Source organism: Amia ocellicauda, chromosome 7 (assembly GCF_036373705.1).
Source record: "Amia ocellicauda isolate fAmiCal2 chromosome 7, fAmiCal2.hap1, whole genome shotgun sequence".
Classification (NCBI taxonomy): domain Eukaryota; kingdom Metazoa; phylum Chordata; class Actinopteri; order Amiiformes; family Amiidae; genus Amia; species Amia ocellicauda.
Window position 1 is genome coordinate 14,568,565 of NC_089856.1, and position 27,026 is coordinate 14,595,590.

The 27,026-nt window shown below is 48.9% G+C and overlaps 2 protein-coding genes across 2 annotated transcripts; both read left to right on the top strand.

Moving 5' to 3' along the window:
- Window positions 1-202: 202 nt before the first annotated feature.
- Window positions 203-20,275, top strand: espl1 (extra spindle pole bodies like 1, separase). The gene is made up of 32 exons (XM_066708628.1): window positions 203-318; window positions 891-992; window positions 1,469-1,774; window positions 1,922-2,737; window positions 2,884-2,985; window positions 3,101-3,221; window positions 3,346-3,473; window positions 3,848-4,041; window positions 4,129-4,371; window positions 4,724-4,868; window positions 5,709-5,862; window positions 6,132-6,271; window positions 6,445-6,579; window positions 6,712-6,831; window positions 7,006-7,177; window positions 7,368-7,496; window positions 9,481-9,637; window positions 9,932-10,041; window positions 10,415-11,607; window positions 11,808-12,243; window positions 15,618-15,785; window positions 15,958-16,171; window positions 16,355-16,560; window positions 16,693-16,820; window positions 16,921-17,043; window positions 17,131-17,283; window positions 17,823-18,008; window positions 18,165-18,269; window positions 18,387-18,502; window positions 18,673-18,756; window positions 18,949-19,113; window positions 19,344-20,275. Exons 2-32 carry the CDS (start codon window positions 912-914, stop codon window positions 19,543-19,545), a joined length of 6,732 nt encoding a protein of 2,243 aa, XP_066564725.1. The 5' UTR covers window positions 203-318; window positions 891-911; the 3' UTR covers window positions 19,546-20,275.
- Window positions 20,276-23,521: 3,246 nt separating this feature from the next.
- Window positions 23,522-26,912, top strand: pfdn5 (prefoldin 5). Its single transcript, XM_066708629.1, has 6 exons — window positions 23,522-23,648; window positions 24,410-24,512; window positions 24,917-24,948; window positions 25,634-25,708; window positions 25,931-26,036; window positions 26,450-26,912. Exons 1-6 carry the CDS (start codon window positions 23,583-23,585, stop codon window positions 26,527-26,529), a joined length of 462 nt encoding a protein of 153 aa, XP_066564726.1. The 5' UTR covers window positions 23,522-23,582; the 3' UTR covers window positions 26,530-26,912.
- Window positions 26,913-27,026: the final 114 nt, after the last annotated feature.

Below are 27,026 nucleotides of genomic sequence, written 5' to 3' on the forward strand. Positions count from 1 at the left end.
AATAATAACAATGCAGATGAAAACGAATACATAATTTCGACCCAACAGGAGAACAGTGTCTACGTGCTGTCATGTGCACATAGTATTACATTGCAACAAACTACATTACCCATCCAACCTCTGTACAGTGACGCACGGCGCATGAGTGACGTACTCGAGACAAGAATGGTAATTGGCTAGTACGTATTTTTTGAACCGAGTGGATGAGCGGGGCGAGTAGCTATGGCGGTTATTGCCATTTAAACGTGAAGTTTTTATTTTATTCTAAACCAAACTTGGATACACACGCAAAACTGTTACAGTTTTCGTTGTAGTCTGGTGAGTATTCTACAGACTTTTTCAATGTTCATAATTTAAAAAGTGAATAGAAGTATTGTTTATACTGAAGCGACTTGCGAGTTTTTTGCAGTTGACAAGTATTTGTAATGTTGGCGTGTATCACTTGTTTTCCATTGTTATTTATTTCTGTAAAGCACGCCTGTATTTGTGTTTACAACAGATTGCCACTTATGGGTTTGTCTGTGCAGTATCACAGTTCTGAATTTAAAATATAATTCAAAATATTGTGTACAGGCAGTTGTAACTCAATGGTGTATCGTGTCAAGTCTCTCCGGTGTAGCACTGCATTACAGAATACCTTAATTCTGGATATTATTCTAGGTGTTAGGCTACCTCATTGTTAGCCTGGCATGAACTGACGATTGGGATGTTTAATAAAAATGTCACCATAGCGAATGAAAATCCCACGTGAGGGACTTTGATAATAAGGTAGTCTGAATATGGGTTACAGGTTAGGCGAAGGTCTCTGGTTTAAGTGGTTGTTTATATACACCTTGGCAATATTGCATCTCGTTGTTAATTCCTGACTACCTTGTTCCCTCTATGGAAAGTTCTGAAGGGCATTTGCAACCATGAAGTGTCTGAAAGTGGACGAGTATGTGAAACAGATCAGTAAGGTGCAGGACGCTGACAGACTGTACACACAGCTTGAGGTTAGTGTGCCTTATCACAGTACTGTATACCTCTGCTTCCCATGTTATACTGTATCTAAAACATGTCCCATTCCAGGAGCTGTGCCTTATTATACCTCGCTGCCCAATGTGCCAATTAATTCAGGGTGCAGGCAGGGTGGCATAACCAGAGCAAGAAATGCTCTGGCTCCTGCAAATCTGAGTTCGAAGCTTGTTGTCTTGCTCCTCCACTGAGCTATGTAAAGAGAGAGTGACCCACTCCATGCTGGCATGCTGTTGTCTGATAAATAAATGTCAGTCAGTTTTTTTAAAACATCTGCAACACATGTCTGTAGCCTGCTTTTCCCTGGGTTTTGTTAAATGTGCATGCATGTGGAGTATGATATTACGTAGATGGATAAGCATATATATATAGAATAGTGTTTAAGCTGGTGACTCTCCATGGGCACTCCCAGTGTGTGTTGCACTATGCCTGCCTGATGCTGACTCCTCCGCAGGGCCTTGTTCGGGGTGATGGCCCTTGTACGGAACAGCGCCTGGTGTGTGACCGTGTACTTCGGGCCTGCAACCAGCAGCTGGGGGCAGCCGGCGGGGAGCAAATGGACCCGGGGCTCATGGGCCAACTGGTAGCACTGGCGGAGCTTGCACTGCGTGGGTATGAGGCGGCGGGTGCCCAGCAGGCACCGCTCTACATTGAGAAGATCGTCTTCCACCTCCTCAGGAACCTGTCTGCCCGTGGTGCCGGGGGGGCCTGCCGCACCTTGGGGGCACTGCTGTACAGCCGCCTGGTCAGCACTGCAGAGGTGAGGTGCTGGGGGGGCTGGTAAACCCGCGGGTGGAGGAGGGGAGGTTTGAGGAGGGTACTGCCTGCATGCGTGCTTAGGTGGTGTGTGCTGCACGTGTAGGTGCTGTGTGCATTTATGTAGGTGTGTGACTGTCTCTCCCTGTAGAGCGAGGACTTTGGGGTGCTGGTCCGGAGCTGCTTTGCGGTGCTGTGGAAGAGCGCGGCGGGGGAGGGCGGCGAGGGGGACCCCCAGGCTAGGCTGAGCGGCCGGCTGCAGGCTACTGCCTTCCTGCTACTGCACAACGGCGCCACCCTCTCCTCCCCTCAGCCCCTCCCAGACGGTGGCCCCTCCCTGCTGTTGCGTCACTGCGAGGCAGCCCTGATGGAGTACGAGGCCAATCGGGGACAGCTCTGTGAGGCCGACGCCACCATTTTGTTGAAGGAGATGGATCGCTTCCTCCTGCAGCCATTGCTCCAGAGACTGCGGCGGAGTCAGGGGTCAAGGCCAGACGAGGGGGGCCTTCAGCCCCTCTGCAGCTGGGCTGTTCTGTGTGAGATTGTGCTGCAGAACTGTAAGCAGTTCAGCAAGGCAGGCTGCTGGGGAATGGCAGCCACCCACCTGGAGCAGGCCACAGCCTGGGGCCGGGAGCTGTGCCCCTCAACCCATGCACACACGCTCTGCCCCTGCCTCAGCCTAGTTCTTGTCCGGCACGGGGTGAGCGTGCTCCAGGCCCTTTGTGCAGAGGGGGACTGCGGGCAGCCGTTGACACAGTGTGCCCGTGCCTTGAGGGCACTCCCCTCGTCCTGTGCCCCCCCTCTTGGCATGCTGGGTGGCTGCCAGTTTGTGGCCTGGGCGCTGGAGGCAGGGCTTCAAAGACCTGAGGGCCGAAGCCACACCCGGGTGCTGAACGGTCCTGCCTTGCTGGCCTGGTTCTCCTTCTCCGAGGAGTATCAGGACCTGCTGCAAAGACGCCTGGACAGCGTGAGTCTCTGCCTCTCTGGTAACAGTACTACAGTCATCATTAAGTTGTGAATGATTTAACTAAGAGATGTCTTGGAAGCTGTGGTGTTCTTTATGCTGAGATGTATCTCTGCTGATCAGTGGTTATTCTCTGTGCCGGGCTGTAGGTGACGTTGTCCCCATCGGAGCGCCGGCTCCTACAGCAGACGCACTTCCACAGCCTGCACCAGGGCTTTCTCGCTGCCTACGACAGCCTTCTGGCAGCACAGGTAGGAGGGTGTGGGGCTGTTAGCTGTCCTTTCTCCAAGTTGCACCACAGTAAAGCAGAGCTGGAAGGATATTTTGCAGCAGTGTAACCCTGCCTATCTATCTGTGTGTGTGTAGCTGGAGGAGGCTGAGGTCCTGCGCCGGGTGCTGCTGTACTGTCGTGCTGCGGCCGTCGCTATGCTGGCGAAGCAGGAAGCTCTGCCTGCCCCTGAGCAAGAGGAGCACTTTGTCAAAGCTGGTAACTCTCTCTATTTTCCCTCCTCTTCCCATTTCCCCTCCCCTCTCCTCTCTCTCTCTCCACTGTGCTGTCGAGCGACTGAATTCATTGTCAGTCACCCCTCATCTCCCGCTTCCCTCTGCAGCCAGCGATGTCAGTAACCTGGCCTGTGCACTGTACAACCAGAAGTGCTACAGCGAGGCCAGCGCTCTGGTGCAACTGTTGTGCGAGGAGCTCGGCCGACCTTCCTGCCCTCCTCTGCCCCTGGACAAGGTACACATCCCCACCCCCCCCTGTACAAAGCAGTGTAGATGGGTATAAGTGTCATTTCATTGTCAGCCCCTGTGGATGAGCACATGCTGACCGTATTCTGAGATCTTGTGCGTGTGGAGTGATTGGGCCTGTAATTGATCTATTTGATATGAACTGTAACTGACCACTGTGGGAGTGTGCGTCTGTGTGAGACTCCTCAGCTGACACTGTTAGCTGACATAGGTTTACAGTAAAGCCCCTGCCATCTCTGCAGAAGTGATTGGAAGCCCCACCGCCCCCCCCAAAGCACAAAATCATGTACACAATAACACATATGAGGTCTACTCAGCACTTCCTTTTTGAACCCATGCTCTTCTCCCCCCCTTTGTGTGCAGCTGCAGCGGGCGTTCCTGGTAGCAGTGCAGAGCTCGCGGAAGGAGGGTCAGTTGGACCAGGCCCTGGGCTGGGTGGTGCGCTGGCTGCGGGCACTGAGGGACCAGGTGATCCAGCACATGGTCGAGCCGGTCTCCCTGTGGGTCAAGACCAAGGGCGACGCCGCACGGGCTGGGTTGGAGGAGACCCAGCTCAGGTGAGAAGAGGGAGGGGATCTGCCCATTTCTAAACTAGTGTTTTCCTGTGTGGTGCTTATTTCGTCTCTCTTCCCCTCTCCCTGCAGGACACTGAAGGACGGGTTTGAGGGCAAGGAGCCGGCCGAGGAGGTGCTCCTGGCGCTGCTGCAGGAGGAGCTCAGTGCGTACCGTAGCGTTGCCGGCGACACAGCGCAAGAGCGCTACAACACGTTGTGTGACCTGTTGGACATCTGCCATGAGGGCAGCGCCCACACACATCTGCGCGCTGCCCTGCTCTGTCAGCTCGCCCAGCTGCTCTGCTACAACAACCTCGCCCTCCACACTGACTGGTGAGCCCACGGGGGTGGGTTGGGCGTGCGTTTGTCTCGGCCTCTGTGTGGCCATCTGCATCTTATTGCTTTTAGTTGAGTGCAAGGATGGGTTTTCCCTGAGGGGTGAAGCTTGGGTTGGAGGCCCAGTGCTGCTGGGATTAGCTGTGACTCAACACAGTCTGACCTCATGCTGGAGGACTGGGATGGCATAGAGGCCCACAGCACACTGAAGCCGATCAGTGCCAGGGCAGTAGAAGAGAGCGGATGCACTGAGAGGTTTCTGTGGCATGGTGCCCAGCCCGGTACTGATCACTCTGTCTGGGTGCCCTTATTACATGGTGCTCAGCCCTGATGGCTCTCTTTGCTGCAGCTCTGCCCTGGACTCTATCCAGGAGGCCCTTCGCCTGCTGGAGCTTGAACCTGAGATGGCGGAGAACCAGGCCTGTCTGCAGGACGACCGGGCACACGCCTCGCTGTGGCTCTACATCTGCACCCTGGAGAGGAACCTGCAGGAGGTGTGTGTGTGTGAGCACTTGTGTGTGCCCATGCCTCTGTCAATAGCTCACTTTTCACACCTGTGTACTTAGTGTTGCACAATTTTGGGAATATTCAAAGGTAGAAACTTTTCATATTTATCAGGAATAAAATGGTAAATAGAGCCTATGCAAATAACCCCTACATTTCCATGTCATATGCAGACAGAAACATCAACCTTTTACCTTATCATAAGCAGACTTAATTGCAAGTCCTTCTAACAGAAAACATATATATTTATGAGTTTGAACATAATTCTGTAAAATGAAAGTAGTCTAAAGCAAAGTATTTATAAAGCTGATGTTTTAACAATCGACATTGAAGGCAGTTACATTTATGGCTTCCAAGCTATATCAGTAGGTTTTAGATTTTTAGCATCCCCTTTAGGTGGAAAGTTTGGCTGAAGGTGTGCATTTCTCTGTTAATGGTTTGTAGTTTTAATCTTGAAGTTTGAATGCTTTTCTAGGCCAGTGGTCTCCAACCCTGGTCCTGGAGAGCCCCAATCCACTTTGTTATAGGATACCCTAAATCATCAATTTCTAAATCCTTTGAACATGTCAGTAATTAATGAGCAACTATTTGTGAGTTTACTGAACTATCAAATGTCATATAAGATATATTCACCCCAGTAATCAAAACTTAGCTAAAAGCTTATAGTATTATAGTATAGCTTATATGTTTCCAAAATTCACAGGCTTAACTTCCCATGGAAACTTTTCGGAAAGTTTCAGAGTCTCTGCAACCCTATGCTTACTCAATCTTACTCTTACTCTTCTCCTCTTTCTCACTGGTTTATTCATTTTTTCCATTTCCCCCTGAAGGCGGTGCAAATGGAACAGCGTGTGCGGGCAGCAGAGGAGAGCGGTCAAATGGCTTTGGACGACGAGACGCCCAATGACCTGGATTACGAGGAGCGACAGCAGGACAGCCAGCTGGTGTATAACGGCCTCCGCCTCAGCCTGGTGGCCGACAGCGGTGAGAGTACCCCCTACACACCCTGTTACTGTCCCCCTGAGCAAACTTGGGAATGATATACATATACACCCTATCACTATCTGTTCTTGTGATTTTTAGACACAAAAGCAGCTTGCTCCTCAAATTGATGACTTTACAATGGTGTATTTTGGGATTGTAAACCATCGAGAGAACCATTTAAGCAAAGTGTTCGGCTGAGATCCTGCTTGTGGAGAAGCCTGCCGAGGGAACACAGATACTCACTTTCTCTCCTGCTCGCTCCCTCTCAGAGCAGTCCCAGCCGCTGGACCGTGCCCTGGGTCTGTGGCGGGAGCTGCTGTCCGGGGGTGGCCTACCTGCAGTGCGCAGTGTCCAGCAGACCGCCACCTCACTGCACCTCACAGCCGCCCTGTACAGACTGATGGGCAAGGTTGGTTGCCCTCTGTCTACTGTATTTGGTGTATTATTATTTTTTCCTCTCTCTCTAAGGGTTGTGGGTGGAGGAGGGCGTTAATTAATATTATGTGTGTGGAAAACTGCTACATGTATAGATTTCTCCTTTTCTGCATAAGTATGTAAAACAGTGTCTCATCCCTCTATCAGTCCCTGCAGGCCCTGGAGAGTTACTCTCTGGCTGCCCGACTCACTGGAGCTATTGGTGAAGGCCGCAGCCCTGCCACTGCACTGTGCCACTCAGCCAAGCTGCTGCTGGAGATGGGTGCCCCCACCCTGGCACAGGTACCCCACCCCCCCACCACAGAAAACTGCTTCAATGAAGTGTAGTAGCTCATTCAGCTGATTTTGAGCTTTTGAAGAACCTTAATTGTGCCGCTCTCCTCATTCTCTTGGTTTTTCTGCCTGTCTGTCCAGCCCCAGCTGGAGGCTGCGGAAGCCTGTCTGTCTAGCGATGACCTTGGCTCAGAGGGCCTCTCTCTCCTCCGCCTGTTGTGTGCACTGCTGAGGAGCCAGCTGTGCTGTGACACTGGGCAGGTGAGTGAGACGAAGGGTGGCTCCTGCAATTACCCCTTGCCCTGCCACTCCTCCAGTTACCTGTATTCCTCTGCACATGCTCTCCCTTTTCCCTACTCCTCCTTTCCCCACCGGTGTGTCCCAATGAAACTGCTGCTCTGTAAAGCTTTTACCATGCCTATCTGTCTGTTCCAGGTGGAGGAGGGTGTGTCTCACCTGGCCCAGGTGTTGCAGAAACTAGCAGGACAGAAGCAGACCAAGAGCTGGTGCCTCCTGCGTGCCAGTGTCATGCAGACGGTGGGCACCTACCTGAGCCTGCCTACCTCTGTACTCCCCCCTTCTCAGCGCCTCCAGATCACCCAGCATGGTGCGTTCAACACTACACACAGCACCCGACCTCTGTAAAGATGAGCTAAAAAAATTAAAAAATAATATTCTGACTTCTAATGCAATTTAGTTAATTGAATTTGTCTTAATTTGGTTACAAGTAGCTGAATCCTTAGCCCCACCCCTTTCTCTGCGTGTCACGCTGTGTGGTAACACTGACTGGTCCACAGGGTGGCGCAGTCCTGATGCAGCGCTGAGCGAGAGCCGCAAGCTACTGTGTAGTGTGGTGGTATCGTTGATGGGTAACGGCCTGATCGGCAACACCAAGACAATCGTCAACACACGCTTCGTGGACCAAGGTACAGGCCAAAACTACACACACACACACACACACACACACACACACACACATACACGTGTGTGCACACAGACATGCTAACTATCAGTTTCCATTTGTAAAATACTGTTTATTGGGTTGAGTATTTTACATTTCTTAAAATAAAACAATTCCAATTTTAATACTTATGATTAAAATCATTTAAAATATCAATCATTAAAATCACTTAAAAAATTTTTAAAATCTTTGTGATTTTAACTAAAACAATTAACTTTAAAATAAACGTGCTCAAATCAAATAAACAAAACGTGATAAAAGCAAAAAATTGCACACCAACAAAAGTCTGACCGTTTTGGGTTTAATTTAAATAAAAAAACTTTTGTTGGAAAGCAATTTTTTGCTTTTATCACGTTTTGTTTATTTGATTTGAGCACGTTGAAAATAACTGAAAATGCATTGAACAAATTAAAAAAACAATTAAAAAGGAAAAAATAAAAAACAAACAAAAAAAGTCCAATGCATTTTGTTGGTGTGCAATTTTTTGCTTTTATCACGTTTTGTTTATTTGATTTGAGCACATTGAAAATAACTGAAAATGCATTGAACAAATTAAAAAAACAATTAAAAAGGAAAAAATAAAAAACAAACAAAAAAAGTCCAATGCATTTTAAATTAAACCCAAAACGGTCAATGTATCTGACAACAAAATATAACAAAACTATACCTAAAAAACCCTAAACAATGTGATTTAAAAACAACTAAATCTTTAAAAACAATTAAGATTCATTATTTAAAATCTTCTTTTAAAAACAATCATTCATAAAATCTTTAAAAGATCTTTAAAAGATCTTGGACTCGGGCTCCAGCAGGGGGAACTAACCGTCCCCGGAGGTGGGTCCCATCACGGGATCCTGAGCTCCCCCAGATCTTGTATGCGCCAGTTCTTAAAGGCTTCCTCCTTGCCCCTCTGATGGACCTCCAGATTGACGTAGTCTTTCACAAACACCATGCCCCTCCGCGCGATGACGATCGGGTCCAGCTCCTGCTTATTGAACAAACAGATGTTCCGTCCCTCCCACAGTGCCTGCTTCACTGCGCAGACGACACGCCACCAGCACCTCAAGGTAGATGTAGAGATTCCCTTGGCTGGACCGTATAGGATCTGCTGGGCGGTCGCCCGCGCAGGAACGGCGAACCTGTGGAGGAACGGAGAAAACAGGAGCCAGACCCTGTGGGCGGAGGGGCACTCACTAAAGATGTGAGCCTCCGTCTCCTTCCCCAAGCAACCCTTATAGGGGCAGGTGTCATAAGGAGCTATGCCCCTTCTGTGCATAAACACTCGGGTGGGGAGACACCGACTCACAGCCATCCAGGAGACATCTTTCTGCGTGTTCGTGAGGCAAACGTGCGTAGCGTTAGCCCAGATAAACCGGCAGGTTTCGGGAGGGAAATCTTCTATCCGGCTGGTCTCCTGGGCAGATCTCATCTGACTACAGATGGTCTTATAATCCCAGGAGGCCAGCACGACTTTATGGAGGCCTACTTCGAGCGCAAAGGCTCGGAGCGCCCTGTAGAACGGCGGGGGATCCCACGAGTGCGGCCTGGTGTTGTCCATGGCGCAGAGGCCGAATGGTCTCAGGCTGCTGGCAAAATAAAAGCGGTTCATGAAACTCACTTTCTTGCCAGCAGCCTGGATGTTCTTGACCACATAGGCCAGCCCCTGCGCCTTTATCAGCCGCACAACGTCCGGGACCCCCCTACCTCCATCCAGGGTACCCTTCACCATCTGCACTCTTTTCAGCCTCTCCATTTTGCTCCCCCAGACAAACCGAAATATAATTCGGGTCACTAGTTTTGCGATACCCTTGTCTGGGGGGAAGATCATTCCTACGTAGAGGAGTATCGGGAAGAGGATGGCCTTTACGACCAGCACCTTACCAGCCATCGTCCAGTTTCCATTTGTATCTGAACCTGTCAATGACCCCTCTCCTCTCCCCCTTTCTCAGGAGAGAACGTGCTGCAGAAGTGGCAGGTGCTGGCTGAGGTGGTGGGCTGCTCGCGGCGGCTGGTGTTGGTGTACAGCCAGGTTGGGGCCGCCTGCGAGGCCAGGGCAGTGTGCCTGGAGGCCCTGAGGCTGACCGCCAAGTTGCAGACGCTCCGGCAGTGAGTCTGCACCTTCTCTCTGCCACCACTGCGCAAGCGGTCCCTGCGTACATAGCTGGGCTTTATTGTGTGTAATGTTTTGCCCATGGGTACAGATGCAAGTGGGAGGGGTGATTGGAATAGTTTCACTGCAGTGTTGGGAAGGAAAGGGGGATGAGAGGAAGGCTTATGAGAGAAGGATGGAGGTGCTGGGAAAGGCAGGCAGGAAAGTCCCAGGCACAGGGGATAGTGGGGGACTGTATCAGGGCTGTGGCCGTCTTCTCACCTCTGTCTGTACTGTATCTCTGTTTGCAGCTGGGCTGAGTTCCTGTTGCTGAAGGCAGAGCTGGAGCTGCAGCGGGGGGAACGTGAGCTGAGCGGCCTGGACCTGCAGCATGTCCGAGAGCTGCTGGAGCAAGGCATTGGTCAGTGGGGTCACTGTGTAGTCTCTATACTGGTCAGTGAGGTCACTGCAGTTTCTGTACTGGTGGAAACTGTATTTCCATGACCTTGCTCAGTGCAGCAGAGCATCCATCACTGATCCACAACAAATATGTGGTCCAACAAAAGAGGCTGTTGCCATCTTGAGAAATGGATAATCCAATCTTTCACCCAGAGCTGTGGAAAAGGGATAGGGGGCGCACACAGTGTCTTTGTTAAATAATCAATTTCCATGAGTGCTTCATGGGAAAAACAAATATAACAATTGTACAAAATGTAAAAATGAACCATTAGGCACAGACTTTTAATGTGATTGGGCATTGCTGCCTCTTGATGTATTGTCTCTCTTCTGTCCAGATCCCAGCAGCTGTGCTGAGAGGAGGCCAGGGGTGAAGATCCAGCCAAAGAAGGGCCGCACACTGAAGAAACATGAGCCAGTGGCACCCTCCGCTAACCAACATGCCATGCAGGAGGAGGGTGAGTTTCTCAGCAGCCGGGTGGCGTTCCCCCGTGAGGTGATCGACACTGTGCAGGAGTGGAACCTGACCTCATCCCCGCCGCTGCGCCGGACAGCACCCCGCTGGCTGTCCGCCCTGGCGCATCACCATAACTGCGTCTGCCCCTGCTGCAGTGACCCCAGCCTGGCCCGAGTGTGTGTACACTGGGCCGCCGCCCGTGCTGAGCTTGACTCCCCCGTGGGGCTGGTGTCTGGTGAACAGGGAGCAGGGCGGGAGAGTCGGAAGCTGTTTCTGCTTGGCCTCTCTCGCTGCCGGGCTCTGTCCGCCCAGCTGGGTATGGCGCTGGCTCAGCTGGGTTTTGGCAGCGCCGCTCCTGGCAAGCCTGCTCCCTCTCTGGGCTTCCTGCAGGACCTGGTGGGCCGGATCTACCTGCGCCTGGCATGCAGCAGCCTGGACACACCCCCTGCCCAGAAACCTAGTGCCACCTGGGAGCTCCTGGACGCTGGCCTGTCTGCCCTGGCCCAGGCCACTGCCCCCGAACTGCTGCCCCTCCGTGCCGGCCTGCTGGCCACCAAAGCCCTGGCCTTGATTTATGCCCTGGCCGCCCAGAGAGACCGTCACCTGGTGGAACTCTTCTCCCCATCCTGGGCTTGGAACCCACCACCCAGAGAGAAACTGGACAAGCAGGAGGAGGAAGGAGTGGGTGGCAAACTGAAGCCCAAGACTCCTCAGCACCTTGCTACTCAACCTGCAGCCAGGAAGGTGAGGGAGGGAGGCAGCAGGCCCACACCAGCCAAGGCCAAGCTAAAGAAGCCAGTCTCTTCTGCCAAGACCCCAGTGATCAAGCAGTCTGCGGTGCTGGAGGTCACTGTGCCTGGAGACCCTTACTCCTTTGACTGTGCTTCCCCTGCCCCAGCACCTCGCACCCCGATCCAGTCAGGCCGCCCTGACACAGGGGGGCGGCGGGGAAAAGGCAGGACTGTCCTCAAGGCCCGTGTGCCGTTCCAAGTGTATGAGGAGACGTCGCCCCCTGCGGACACTCACCCGGCGGTGCCCGCCGCACCAAAACGCAACACCCGCTCTCGCTTCAAGGTGAGGGGGAGGATGACAAAAACGCAAGTTGAGGGAAAGGGTAAGGGAGGAGAAGTAGTAGGAAGAGGGGAGTGATAAATGGAGGAAGAAGGGGTAGAGGATGGGAGAAGCTGCTATAAGAGGCTAGTGATTGTGCAGGTGGGGATGTGGACACCCGAGATTTAACCACATGTCCGTCTGTCTGTTTGTGTGGGTGGCAGGTCGTGTTCAGTGATGAAAGTGACGTAGAAGAAGCTGACAACGTCCCAGTAGAGCAGCCCAGCACTGGGGGGTCCAGGAAGTCAAGACCAGGCCGGGCCACCAGCACAACCAAACCACTGCAGGGCCCCAAGAAACCGGGCAGAAAAAGAGTAGGAAAAACCTCACTCACCACTGCCCTGCCCCCCGCTGTCTTCTCTCCCTCCACTGAGGAGGACTCCTTTGCCCAGCCCAGCTCTGCCCCTTGCAGAGACCAGACCCGGAAGGTGGCTCGCTCTAGTGCCGCCCTGGTGACCAGGCGAGGTGTAAGAGCTGCCCAGCAGCCCGAGCCAGAATTAATGAGGACCATTGAGGAGGAGGAAGAGGAGGGGGATCTGGGGCTGGACACCAGTCTGGAGCTGCTCAGAGCCTCTGACACTGAAGAACAGGACACCACAGGTGAGGAGGGGCTGGAGGGATAAATAAACCTCAATATAAATGGGTCAATTACAGCTAACTTGTAGAGTGAGTTAGGGCTGTCCCAAAGGGTCAATTTTTACCTTCAAAGGTTCAAAACCGAACGAAGGTTGGATACTTTGTTTGTGCTGATTTGCATAATTTATCGATGAGGTCACATAAACTACTAGTGTATAGATTTGAATGAAACCTTTACCTTTCAGGTGCTGTGACGTATGCATGTTAACTTTTATTTGTATTTTATTCAACACAGAAAAAGTGTCTGAAATAGCCTTGATGAATATACCCCGGTGTTCAGTAACAAAAAAATACAACCATACTGAAAGTAGTATAAGATGCTGAACACAGAAACCTTAACGTGGGTTAACTATAATAAAAAGACTCCCTTCTACAATTCGGAGTTGGTCAACATTATATATTTTTCGTTATATTATTACTGTTATTAATAATAATATTACAAATAATGGGTAGATTGCAACGAACTTGCAGAGTTAGCTCGGATCTGCGTACTGAACACGGGATCATCCAGTACGCTGCTTTCAGTTCTGTTTTAATTGACCCATTAAGCCTAATAAATCATGCATAATTTTAACTTAGTTGGTTAAATGGTATCACGGAGGAACAATCAATCTCCGTCAATTTACAGTTGCACAGCTTACATTCAGCTTTCTGGGGTCTTCTGTGCATTTAGCAAAACATTCCAAACGGCAGATTCAGATGTTTTCAAATTTTTTTTACTTACATTTCCATTACTGCACAACACTTCGCTATAAAGATGGCAGATAAGGAAATTATAATGCAGAAGGAAAATGTCATTGTAATCATGTATTTTCAATCATCTGAAAAGTTTCCATGGGAAGTTGATTACTGGGGTGAATATATCTTATATGACATTTGATAGTTCAGTAAACTCACAAATAGTTGCTCATTAATTACTGACATGTTCAAAGGATTTAGAAATTGATGATTTAGGGTATCCTATAACAACATCTCAGGAGGGATTTTGTCCCACTCCTCTTTGCAGATCCTCTCCAAGTCATTAAGGTTTCGAGGCTGACGTTTGGCAACTCGAACCTTCAGCTCCCTCCACAGATTTTCTATGGGATTAAGGTCTGGAGACTGGCTAGACCACTCCAGGACCTTAATGTGCTTCTTCTTGAGCCACTCCTTTGTTGCCATGGCTGTGAGTTTTGGGTCATTGTCATGCTGGAATACCCATCCACGACCCATTTTCAATGCCCTGGCTGAGGGAAGGAGGTTCTCACCCAAGATTTGACGGTACATGGCCCCGTCCATCGTCCCTTTGATGCGGTGCAGTTGTCCTGTCCCCTTAGCAGAAAAACACCCCCAAAGCATAATGTTTCCACCTCCATGTTTGACGGTGGGGATGGTGTTCTTGGGGTCATAGGCAGCATTCCTCCTCCTCCAAACACGGCGAGTTGAGTTGATGCCAAAGAGCTCGATTTTGGTCTCATCTGACCACAACACTTTCACCCAGTTCTCCTCTGAATCATTCAGATATTCATTGGCAAACTTCAGACAGGCCTGTACATGTGCTTTCTTGAGTAGGAGGACCTTGCGGGCGCTGCAGGATTTCAGTCCTTCACGGCATAGTGTGTTACCAATTGTTTTCTTGGTGACTGTGGTCCCAGCTGCCTTGATCATGAACAAGATCCTCCCATGTAGTTCTGGGCTGATTCCTCACCGTTCTCATGATCATTGTAACTCCACAAGGTGAGATCTTGCATTGAGCCCCAGACCGAGGGAGACTGACAGTTATTTTGTGTTTCTTCCATTTGCGAATAATCGCACCAACTGTTGTCACCTTCTCACCAAGCTGCTTGGCGATGGTCTTGTAGCCCATTCCAGCCTTGTGTAGGTCTACAATCTTGTCCCTGACATCCTTGGACAGCTCTTTGGTCTTGGCCATGGTGGAGAGTTTGGAATCTGATTGATTGCTGCTGTGGACAGGTGTCTTTTATACAGGTAACGAGCTGAGATTAGGAGCACTCTCTTAAAGGGAGTGCTCCTAATCTCAGCTCGTTACCTGTATAAAAGACACCTGGGAGCCAGAAATCTTGCTGATTGATAGGGGATCAAATACTTATTTCCCTCATTAACATGCAAATCAATTTATAACTTTTTTGAAATGTGTTTTTCTGGATTTATTTGTTGTTATTCTGTCTCTCACTGCTAAAATACACCTACCAATTAAATTATAGACTGATCATTTCTTTGTCAGTGGGCAAACGTACAAAATCAGCAGGGGATCAAATACTTTTTTCCCTCACTGTAGATCCTACTCATCATTACGTGTTCAACAACAAATCGTTGTATTTATTATTAGTGCAGCACACACAGGTATCAAGGAATTAACACACTCGCAGAATGACTTGTACTTCCACCTCTCTTCACCTTTTATCCCATCTCCCTTCACTCCTCCCCACAACACCGCCTATACCCCATTAACCCTTTATTTGTAGCATTGGCACGCTACAGTATTCAAACTTGGTCAATTTCGAGAAAACGAGAAACGAGAAAAAAATCAATATGATTGTCATGTGCCAAACCTTCGAAGGTCTGGAGACTGAACGAACCTTGGAACATCTGAACCTTCGAAGACAGCCCCAGACTTAGTACAGAATTAATACCATTGCATCGAAAAATAGGGGAACAACCCAGCTTTAGTACGGTAATACTAAAGGAAGTGAAGTCAGTGAATAGGGCCGGACCTCACCTCGGGGAAACCTGAACAATTGTTTGCAGTGTATTATATTTATGAAGTACAATTATTTTGGTGGCATTTATTAGCTGCGGTCCTCAGGCGGAGCTAAGCGCTTATCCACAACCCGGGCACAGTATACTAATATACTGTTGGCACAAGTGTGCTATATGCTACATCCAGTCCATTATATACAACTTCAAATATATTCATATAATATTGCATTACAGTTCCAGTTGGGTAATAATTCCTGTACAGCTTCTGTATATTCTATGTTTAGCCATGTTGTTCATTTGATCCATGTACACGAGCATTTGCCGGTGTTCATAATTCATTACAAATGTTGAAATACATGTGTTATATGTTAAAACAAAAAAGTGGTTATGAGTAGTTCAAATGTCAATTCATTGTGATTTTGTTCCACTAACTACAGTATTATTCATAGCTGGTGTAGGACAAAGTTAATACTGTACTTAGTCTTCTCTAGAGGGCAGCAGCAGCAGTGATTTTTGGGGTTCGTTGCAATGGACACCTTTTTTAGAAAACCAGGACTGCCATGCTTTACTCCAGCACCGTCAGTATCAATTGCATCCATTTTATTGTTTTCTAATGATACTTGTTTTCTCCCTCTCAGCTGGCAGACGGCCCAGCCACCCACAGAGGTCCATCCCAGACGGAGAGTGTGAGGTGCTGAGGCGTGACCAGGGGATGGAGGTTCACCATGAGACTCTAGCTGAGACCAGGAGAGGCCTGCACCCCAATGCCCCCCTCCCCAGTGCCCTGCACCCCAGCACTGGGCCAGGTGAGCACCACAGGCCAGTATCCCAGGGCCACAATACCTTCCTTTCCCTTTTAGGCAGTTCGGGCCTTAATTACTCTTGACATTTAATTGCACAATTGACAATTATGTGAACCTTAATTGCTTAAGTGCCATCTGTCTCTGTTGTGATGTCTGTCCCTTCCTCCCCTTGCAGAGGGCCTCTCGTTGCAATGTGTGCAGACTGTGTTGCAGACAGTGCTGGTGTCGCTGCAGCACTGCCCCCCCACCACGCTGTACACCCGTGTGTGCCACCTCCTGTCTCTTTGCCAGGGTGATGCCCTGCCATTGCTCACCGCCCTGCTGCACAGCGAGTCGCTGGCTGTCTCCGCACGCCACACCATGGCCCGACACCTGCATAGCCGGCTCAGGTAACTGTCTGTGTCCGTGTCTGCCCGTGTGGATCTCTATGTGCACCCCCCCTAAGCACAGGTGTGTGTCTGAGTCTCTCTTCCTGTCCCCCTGTGTGTCTCATATTTTGTCAGTTTTCAGCCTGCTGTAATATAATGCATACTCTCTGTAAATGTGCTGTTTGTGTTTGTGCATGCACGCAGGAGGCTGAGGAAGGCGTCGGGCCCAGACCTGGCAGAGCGTCTGCAGGAGCTGAGTCTAGGGGACCCGGCCCCCACCACCAACGAACCCTCCCTGCAGCTCCTCACCCAGCTCGAGCAGATCTTCCAGTTCCCTGCCCTTGAACCTGGGTCCTTCCCCCAGAGCCACTGCCAGGTCTTCCAGGAGCAGCTAGGCTCCATCCCCCCTGGTACGACCTGTGCCGACTGAGTCAGGCCAGCCCACAGCTGCCGCCGTGAAAACTTATTTATAGCCTACTGCAAAATACTGGACTGATATGTTCTCTCTATTTTCTCTCCTCCTTATCTGCCACCCCCTCAAGGTGTCACGGTGTGTCTGCTGTCTGTGGTCAGCCTGCTTCCCGGGGAGGTGGGGGACACCGTGCTGCTGACCCGGCTGGAGAGAGACGCCCCCCCAATCACTGTCCGCATCCCCACCGCACATGGACCGGTCAGTGTGTGTGTGTAGCTGAGAGCTTGTGTGATCAAGGTTCTCAGACATTGCGAGTCTATGAGTGACCTGGCTCTCTCTCTCAAACCCCCCCCCCCAGAAGCCGATCAGTGTGCTGCTGCAGGAGTTCGAGGCCGTGCAGCAGCAGCAGAAGGTGATCAGTAATGTGACGGACAAGGTGGAGTGGTGGGAGGGCCGGCGGCGGCTGGACACCAGGATGAAGGTGGGGGGCGTTCAGCCTAGACCCTGAAGCAAATCTGGAACCTCTGAACACAGAGCTACTATTTCCTGTTTCTAACACTCTCTGCAGGTGCTGTTGGAGGCGATGGAGGAGCAGGTGCTTGGCTGTTGGCGGGGGCTCCTCTTGCCCTGCTCTCAGGACCCCGAGGTGGCCAAGCAGGCTGCACATGTGAGCCGTAGCCTGAGCGAGTGTGGCACCCAGGACTGCGAGGACCTGCTCAAGGTGCGGCTGTGTGTGTGGATTGGCCTGGGTTTGTGCTTAGGGGTGCAGAGCAGTGAGGCACTTGGAAGTGAACAACATGTTGCCATCTAACTTCTACACCAGCCTGCTCCTGACAGACCTGACCGCTGTGATCCCAGGCTGCTGTTGGGAGTGTCTCCGTGGGCTGTCAGTGGTTTTCATTGTTTCGTAGTTATTGAGTTTATTCGCAGACTGCCTTATCCAGGACAACTTTTAACACAAGAAACATTGTAAAGCATTGTAAAACCGGTGTAATAGTCAGTACAAAACACAATAAGCAATAAGGATATGTCCAGTAAAACGATAGATGTGCTAACCGTACGTAAAGGAAGCAGAGTTTAATAAAATGCATAAGATCAAGAGTGTGGAGCAGCCCAGGAGGTCAGACTGCTGCATTACAGGTACAGTCTGTGCAGGAGTGTCATGAGTGATTGATGCATCTTCATTACTGATTTAAGTATTTTCCCTTTTCACATTGTGTTGCTGATTTCCACCCCACCCCCCCCCCCCCCCCCCCCAAGGTGGTGCTGTCTGCCTCAGCTCTCCTGTCACGTGCTGACCTGCTCTCCCTGGCAGGGGGGCTGTGCCCGAAGTGGCCTGACACAGCGCAGCACCTCCTGCAGACGGCCGTCTCCATGCTGAGGGACAGGGCAGACGTGCAGACGGACCAGCAGATCGAGGGACACCTCGTCCTAATGCTGGACAAGGTAATGAACTGGTCAGGTGGGGGAGGTGACTGCTGGAATGGCTGTGGCCCCTCGCTGACCTCTGTGTGTTGGTGTGTTGCGGTCTAACTTGTAGCTGTATTATGCCGTGTTTGCTCTGATTGGATTGTTTGTGTAATGTCTATGTTGTGTGCACAGTACCTACAGAAGCTGCCGTGGGAGTGTGTGCCCAGCCTGAGGACCCGGCATGTTACACGCCTGCCCTGCCTGCACTTCCTGCTGGGACACTGCATTCTGAGGGAGGTGAGAGACTGTGCGCACGAACACGAGGGGTGGTGGGTACTGCCAGCCTGACACACATACTGTCTGTGCTTAATTATAATTGTGGTGCCAGAGGCTGACCTAGGTTCTGTCCCCCAGCTGGACCCAGGCTCTGTCCTGCGACAGGGAGTGGACCCACAACGGGCATTCTATGTGCTGAACCCTCAGGCCAACCTGCCCAGCACCGAGGAGCGTTTCAGAGACTGGTTCACCAGGTGAGCGGCACTGACCTGTTTCTTGATGCCTCTATAGCAGTCATTGTGCAATAAACGTGTAAGCAGCTGAGAAGCTCCATTGTTAGGCTTGAATTTTATTCACCCCTCCCCCACCGGGGTGGGTGATGGGGTTTTGTTTCCTTGATGTGATGTGATCTCTCCCCCTGCAGTGAGGAGGGCTGGCAGGGTGTGTGTGGCACTGCCCCCACATCAGACCAAGTGCAGGAGGCCCTGGCCACAAAGGATCTGTACATGTGAGTGCAGCTGAGTACAGAGCAGCACAGACTTCCTGTGCCACCTCTCTCCTTCCCCTGCCTTTAGGAATCTCTTCTCTCGTATGACCGGTGTCACCTGTCTTTTTTTTTTTTTTTTTTTTTTTTTTTAATCTCCATGCCAGACCGCTTTTCCTGGGTATAACACTTCTCCTCCCCCTTCTCTCTACGCAGTTACGCAGGGCACGGTGCAGGTGCACGGTTCCTTGACGGGGCAGGGGTGCTGCGGGGGGGCCTGCGGGCCGTGTCTCTCCTGCTTGGCTGCAGCAGCGCTGCCCTGGCTGTGCGCGGGGAGCTGGAGGGGGCCGGCATCGTCATAAACTACCTCATGGCTGGCTGGTGAGGGTCTCTCTGTCTCTCTCTGTCTCTCGCAGACATACATACTGTAACATTTGCACACAGAGCCATGCAGACCCTGCTATTCCCATGTATAAATGCTGGTCCTGCTGCTCCCCTGTCTGCTTGCTCTTTTATTTAAGTTCTTTGTGTTGTGGCTGCTGTGCCAGCTCTGTATAGAAAATGTTACTTGTGCCTCTAAAATAATAACCTGTCTCTCTCTCTCCCCACAGCCCGCTGGTCCTGGGCAACCTGTGGGATGTGACAGACCGGGACATCGATCGATTCATGGCAGCTCTGCTGCAGGGCTGGCTGAAGGGGGGCCATGGCGGGGCGCTGCTGACACACCTGGCTTCCTCCCGCCAGGCGCCGCGCCTCAAACACTTAATCGGGGCTGCACCTGTGGTGTACGGCCTGCCCGTGACCCTGCGCTGACACCCCCCCACTACTGCTGGACAGCACAGGGGGGCAGGGACCCACTGGCCTGAACAGAATAGTACAATCATTGTTCACTCTCACTGCACAGCACTGCAGCCATGGCTGCCTCACCATGCAGTTTGGGTTTTGTTTTTTAAACTTTCTCACTTCTAAAGAGTAATGGGGAACAAGGGCAACTGCATTGCAACCCTCCAACACATACTTACCAGAGTAACACTTTAGTCAGGTTTCCTTTTCTTTCTTTTTTTAATAAACCCTTTGCTTCCTTTACAACCACAGCTCAATGAAGTCAATGCAGTATTTGCAGAGATGTGTCTGGGAGAGCGAGTGTATCCCGAGCTTTATGTGCAGTAGCAGTAACACAGCCACTAGCGGGTGACAACTGTAAACCAGATCACTGACAATTTCCTCAATTTCTTAAGTGAGTGACTGGAATATTGAATGCAACTCTCCAGTTAACTAAAGTGTTGAATTGCCTGCAGTGGGTCCAGGTGCTATGTGAAAGTGCTTAAACTTGGCTCATACAAAACTGGAGAACTGAGAGGGAATGTCACTCAGGTTTTCTGCAGCTTATGATGTGTGATAGTCTAAATTTACTTTTTAAATGTATGTATGTAATGTATAACCATTTGATTTAATTTTGTTTTAAAGCCAGTTAAGTTATTTTAACTCCATGTAAATCTGGATTAATAATCTTTTTTTCTAATAAAGCAGAAAAACTAAACGACACCGGTTGTGGTTTTGTGTCTCGGATGAGGGGTGGGATGAGGGGTGTTCCACTTAATTTCTGTACCGCGAGTCAATCTTAACACTGATATGCCCCTAGTGCAACACAATTCAATATATACGTCTAATGTATTGCAGTTAATTGTCTAATATTGTAGTTTAATATTCTACACACTGCTCTGCTTAAATGACACCATTTATACACTTATCAGCCATAACATTATGACCACCTGCCTAATATTGTGTAGGTCCCCCTTTTACCACCAAAACAGCCCTGACCCATCGAGGCATGGACTCCACTAGACCTCTGAAGATGTGCTGTGGTATCTGGCACCAAGACGTTAGCAGCAGATCCTTTAAGTCCTGTAAGTTGTGAGGTGGGGCCTCCATGGATCAGACTTCTTTGTCCAGCACATCCCACAGATGCTTGATTGGATTGGGATCTGGGGAATTTGGAGGCCAAGTCAACACCTTGAACTTGTGATTCGTCAGACCAGGCCACCTTCTTCCATTTCTATCAGAACCAGCATTAACTTTTTCAGCAATTTGAGCTACAGTAGCTCGTCTGTTGGATCGGACCACACGGGCCAGCCTTCGCTCCCCACATGCATCAATGAGCCTTGGCCGCCCATGACCCTGTCGCCGGTTCACCAATTTTCCTTCCTTGGACCACTTTTGATAGGTACTGACCACTGCAGACTGGGAACACCCCACAAGAGCTGCAGTTGGAGATGCTTTGACCCAGTCATCTAGCCATCACAATTTGGCCCTTGTCAAAGTCGCTCAGATCCTTACGCTTGCCCATTTTTCCTGCTTCTAACACATCAACTTTGAGGACAAAATGTTCACTTGCTGCCTAATGTATCCCACCCACTGAGAGGAGATAACGAGATTATCAGTGTTATTCACTTCACCTGTCAGTGGTCATAATGTTATGTCTTTTAAATTAATTAATTAATTAATTAAATTCATTATTTTCCTCAAAATTCTACAAACAATACCCCATAATGACAACGTGAAAGAAGTTTGTTTGAAATCTTTGCAAATGTATTAAAAATAAAAAACAAAAAAAGCACGTACATAAGTATTCACAGCCTTTGCCATGACACTCAAAATTGAGTCAGGTGCATCCTGTTTCCACTGATCTTCCTTGAGATGTTTCTTCAACTAGATTGGAGTCCACCTGTGGTAAATTCAGTTGATTGGACATGATTTGGAAAGGCACACACCTGTCTATATAAGGTCCCACAGTTAACAGTGCATGTTAGAGCACAAACCAAGTCATTAAGTCCAAGGAATTGTCTGTAGACCGCTGAGACAGGATTGTATTGAGGCACAGATCTGGGGAAGGGTACAGATAAATTTCTGCAGCATTGAAGGTCCCAACGAGCACAGTGACCTCCATCATCTGTAAATGGAAGAAGTTTGGAACCACCAGGACTCTTCCTAGAGCTGGCTGCCCGGCCAAACTGAGCGATTGGGGGAGAAGGGCTTTAGTCAAGGAGGTGACCAAGAACCCGATGGTCACTCTGACAGAGCTCCAGTGTGTCTCTGTGGAGAGATGAGAACCTTCCAGAAGAACAACCATCTCTGCAGCACTCCACCAATCAGGCCTGTAGACGGAAGCCATTCCTCAGTAAAAGGCACATGACAGCCTGCCTGGAGTTTGCCAAAAGGCACCTGAAGGACTCGCTGACCATGCAAAACAAAATTCTCCGGTCTGATGAAACAAAGATTGTGTCTGGAGGAAACCAGGCACCGCTCATCACCTGGCTAATACCATCCCTACAGTGAAGCATGGTGGTGGCAGCATCATGCTGTAGGGATGTTTTTCAGTGGCAGCATTTTTGCAGCTTGTGGCATCATACTCAAAAAGACTTGAGGCTGTAATTGGTGCTGAAGGTGCTTCAACAAAGTATTGAGCAAAGGCTGTGAATACTTATGTACATGTGCTTTTTTTGTTTTTTATTTTTAATACATTTGCAAAGATTTCAAACAAACTTCTTTCACATTGTCATTATGGGGTATTGTTTGTAGAATTGAGGAAAATAATGAATTTAATCCATTTTGGAATAAGGCTGTAATCTAACAATGTGGAAAAATGGAAGTGCTGTAATTACACTGTATGTTATAAGAGTGCTGAAATTAAACATCCTGTTTTCCATTCTGTCACTCTGCTCATCCAGAATTAAACTAAACTAACCTGGTGTGTTACTGTTCTGGATTGTCATGGTGCAGTAATTAGGGCAAAACTTCCTTTGCCTGACTTATATTACAATCGGCATTATCTGTGGAGATTAAACTGCAACATAAACTGAATGATTGCAAATGACTATTTTTAAATTAAATTGGGTAAGATCGTGTTCAACACCTGTACATAAAGTAATTCATTTTTCTATAAAGTAATTTATTGGTTTGCCTCCACCCCATCTCCTCCTCTAGTGCTGCCTTTTGCAACTGATTACACTGCTTGTATGTCTGGAAAAACTATGATAATGGATCTGTTCTCACTTTTATTCTGGTGACTGGAGGTCTGGTCATGTCTCTTCACAAAGAAGAATCCAACACATACAGACGAGTGGTGTGAGTGGAGACAATGGGCAGGGACACTCCATAGGGCAAAGGCTGTATTATCTTTGTCCCTACAATATGCAATTGCACGCTACAAGACTTTATGATTGATACACTAGCAGATATGCATACTGTAATATCCCTGACATAGTAGCTTGGACACTCACTTTACACACTGCGAGTGAGGCAGAAACTACTACTCCTAACCCCTACTCCACACTGTAGCAAAAGTGTGCAGCATGTTAAAGGGGTTCTGAAATCAACAGAACCCAAGCAATGTCACTATGAGATGGACTTGGTAACCATGCCTGTCCATGTGATGTGTTTAACACCACCACCTGTGTTATATACAGAAGATACTGGTGTATTTACATACTATCATTATGGACACTAGTAACATAACTGCTCTTACACAGATGCTACTGCTTTACACACTGGTATTTTCTAAACAAACTTGTACAAGCCTAATAACATCCTCAACCATATTACTTTTCGCTTTTGAAGTAACCCTAGAATATGTCTGTTCGTTTTGATATTTTAATTAATGTATTGATGCTTATACATATTGAACATATGTGTAAATTCAACATGTTTCAGAGCTATTACAGACACACAAGAGATCGGTCAACTAACTGTAATGTTGCACACTGTACACCACGGTCACTAAGAGACCATCACTTCCGGTCTGCGCCGGAAGCTTGTAGTAGTGCTGCCTGGGATTGTCGCCCGTTTCCAAGATGGCGGTGAATCTGGCCGAACTCACTTTACCTCAGCTAGAGGGCCTGAAGGGGCAGCTGGAGCAGGTGAGGGGGGATTTAAAGAAAGCAACAGCAGGAGAACAAGACAAATTCCACCTCGTACCAATTTTACGAAACAGGGGTCTGAGTGTGTGTGGGTTAACGGTGCCGGGTCAGAGAGATCTGGAAGGGGCCAGCGTGCTCTCTCTGCAGTGTGTGATTGCACATGGGCGACACTCGTTTTAATAATCGCTGAATGCAAACACAGCAGTCAATGGAGATCGGTGTTAAGAGTCTCCTATGCATAACGCTCATTATTTGTGTGGGTTTACTTCCAGCCACTGGTGGCGGTTCGGTCCATAAATCGCTTAGCACCGCAATGACAGACATATACAGGTGTGGCAGGTTGTATTCTAACAGTTATTTTTATTTATTTCCTTATAGATTTCGGCTTGCTGTTTTCATGTCAGAAATGTCACGTTTTTTTTTCTTGGTACATTTGATAATCTTTGACGATTTAATAGTTTACTTGCATGTGCGTTTAAAGAAAGCTGTCGGTTAAATCTCTGATAATATTGTCATTAATAGTGGTATTCGGATATTAATAATAATATATACGGATTTGTATATCGCTGCGACAGGTTAGATCATAAGCTCCTCTGTTTAGATGTGTCCTACATGAGCTCCATACTTTCTCCATTGCTATATTGTATTTCTCTTTATACATGCAGTGTTAAAAGTATAGAGCACGTAGAGGCGAGCATTTGTCACTTCGTCTCTGACGCATTCTGTCCCCTGTCCTGTCTCTCTGACGCCCTGTCTCTCAGGAGGTGGAGTTCCTGACCTCATCCATCGGCCAGCTGAAGGTTGTGCAGACCAAGTATGTGGAAGCCAAGGAGTGTCTGAACATGCTCAACAAGAACAATGAAGGTGGGTGGGGGTGGGGGTGTGCAGGCGGTCAGCCTCTCCAAGAAACCAATCCTAGAACCCAGGCCTGACTTCCACGCACAGCGAGCGTCTACCACCACTGTTGCTGCTGCTTGTTCTGGTGCAGTATGATACAATTGAATACAGTACAGTACACTGCAGTTCAGCACCATACAATATCTAATTGCCCTTCTGGAAACCCAAACCCTGAAGACAAATAAAACACTATCACATTAAACTTAAACTTCTCAGTTTTGGTGTTTAATAACTGTCCCTGAAGCCCAACCCGATCACTCTCAGCAAGTGGTTATACTCCTGGATCCCTGATGCTTGATGCACTAAAACATCTGTCATATTGAATCATTATAATAATCATAATATTACTGTCCTGACTCTTGTTTCCCCAGGAAAGGAGCTGCTGGTCCCTCTGACAAGTTCTGTATCCTTTCTGCTGTGCTCTGTGCTGCGGCCAGAGCAGTGGTGTGGTCTTCAGCCCCAGTCCAGCAAGGGTTCTCTTTCTTTCTTTCTCTGTCTCTGTCTTTTAAAAAACATCTTCCTGCATTATACCTGGTTTGGGAAAGGGGCCGGCCTCATTCAGTTAGGGGAATAATGAGCTTATTTGATCAATGTACAACTGGCCCATCCAGGACCGAATCTGTGGCTTGCTGGAGTCTGGAATGACTGACTTATTGACACACTGCCAGTCGCATTCATAGCTGACCGGCAGGTTGCCCAGGGCTGTTGTGGTCATAAAGAGTCTAGGGAAGCAGTTACAATAATAATAATATTTGTGGTAGTCAAAGCGGGGTCTGTGCAACTCCAGTCCTCAAATCCTGGCTCCCTGCAGGGCTTACGGTCACCGTCCCATTGCCCACTAGCAGATGATTTTACTTCTTACTTTAATAATGACTCCAATCAGTTAAATCAGGAGTATTTATTATTATTATTATTTTTATTTCTTGGCAGACGCCCTTATCCATTATTATATTTAATTATGTAAGTTTCTCACAGTATGATCAGTGTTTCAGAGAGTACGCTCTGACCACGGTACTAGGTCGATTCAGATTCTCTGTAGACTCGGCTTGATGAGCTGGCGTTGTTTCTCTTAACCCCCTCTCCCCCAGATGTATGTGCCCGGCACTCTGAATGACGTGGAGCGTGTGCTGGTGGACGTGGGCACTGGATACTACGTAGAGAAGGTGAGGCTGCAACCTCCGTCCTGCGGAGAAGGCCACAGTGCTGTGTGTTTATAGGTCTCTACATCAGCAAGCACTGAGTAACCTGGTGATTAATGAAGCCCTGTAATTAGTAAATTAAGTAATTAACAAGGTTTAAGAGTAACCAAACACTGAGACACCGTGGCTCTCCAGAGCAAGGCAGACTCCCTGCTAACTGCTAACTCTATCTGCCTCTCGCCCCAGAATGTGGACAACACCAAGGAGTTCTTCAAGAGGAAGATCGAGTTCCTGACCAAGCAGATCGAGAAGATCCAGCCAGCTCTGCAGGAGAAGCACAGCATGAAGCAAGGTGGGGCCCATGGTCACACTTCCCCACTCTCGCCTCCGCTCCTACCCCGACTTGGCCTGCTTCTCTGTGGTCTTTGTCTGTGTACCTCTCTCTCTTCCATTTTTTTTTTTTTTTTGTTCTCTTCAAATCCAAAGTTGCTTTATTGGCGTGACCAATAAGAACTGTGTTGCCAAACTACTTATAATAATGCTGGATAATCAGAAAACAAAATGCACAAAAGAAACATTCTATATAAACTACTTCAGAGGTAATTAAGTAAAATCAGTACGATGAAAGGTTTAAATGCAATAATGATACTTGACTTTGGAATGGAAAATACAAAATAACAGGGACAGCAGGAATAGCAGGACAGAATATCTCTGTCACCTCCCCTAACACCTTGTCTTCTCTCTCTCTCTCTCTCTCTCTCTCAGCGGTGATCGAGGTGATGAACATGAAGATCCAGCAGATCCAGAGTGTGCAGGCCGCTCAGTCCAGCACCACCAAGGCCTGAGGGACAGGGACAGGGCGGGTGGGGCAGGGGTTGGTCACTGGGGCAACAATAAATTGAAATACTGTCAAAGAGATGGCAGGAGGTGTGATGGGGTGAGGTGTGGGGTAGGATTACACTTCATTACACCCCCCACCCCCACCCACACTCCAAGACACAGAGATGCAGAGGCCAGCAACACTGTACCAGGCCATACTGTACTGTGTCATCCAGTGTGACCCGTACTCCCCCTTGATGACACCGTTGCTGCATTGCACACTGCTGGGAGACTTGGGCAACTTCCTGTGAAGTGAAATGGGCTATTTATTCAGTTATATTTTTTGTATTTGATTTTTTTTTTTTCTGCTGAAAACCCAGTGAAATGATAATAAAATGGTCTGACTGAAGCTTGTGTTTGTGTTTTGTGTGGCTTTCCCTAATTACAGACCAGTGAGTAATCCCCTCACAGCAGCTTACAGACAGGGCCGGGTGGCGAACTCTGACTGCAAGCAGTGTTCTGC

Excerpts from the sequence above, each read along its gene's own strand:
- espl1 (XM_066708628.1), top strand. The coding sequence starts at position 912 with ATGAAGTGTCTGAAAGTGGACGAGTATGTGAAACAGATCAGTAAGGTG. Across the intron at positions 4,042-4,128 it reads TTGGAGGAGACCCAGCTCAG|GACACTGAAGGACGGGTTTG; the intron begins GTGAGAAGAGGG and ends CTCTCCCTGCAG. Across the intron at positions 16,172-16,354 it reads CACCTGCATAGCCGGCTCAG|GAGGCTGAGGAAGGCGTCGG; the intron begins GTAACTGTCTGT and ends GCATGCACGCAG.
- pfdn5 (XM_066708629.1), top strand. The coding sequence starts at position 23,583 with ATGGCGGTGAATCTGGCCGAACTCACTTTACCTCAGCTAGAGGGCCTG. Across the intron at positions 24,513-24,916 it reads GCTCAACAAGAACAATGAAG|GAAAGGAGCTGCTGGTCCCT; the intron begins GTGGGTGGGGGT and ends TTGTTTCCCCAG. Across the intron at positions 25,709-25,930 it reads CTGGATACTACGTAGAGAAG|AATGTGGACAACACCAAGGA; the intron begins GTGAGGCTGCAA and ends CTCTCGCCCCAG.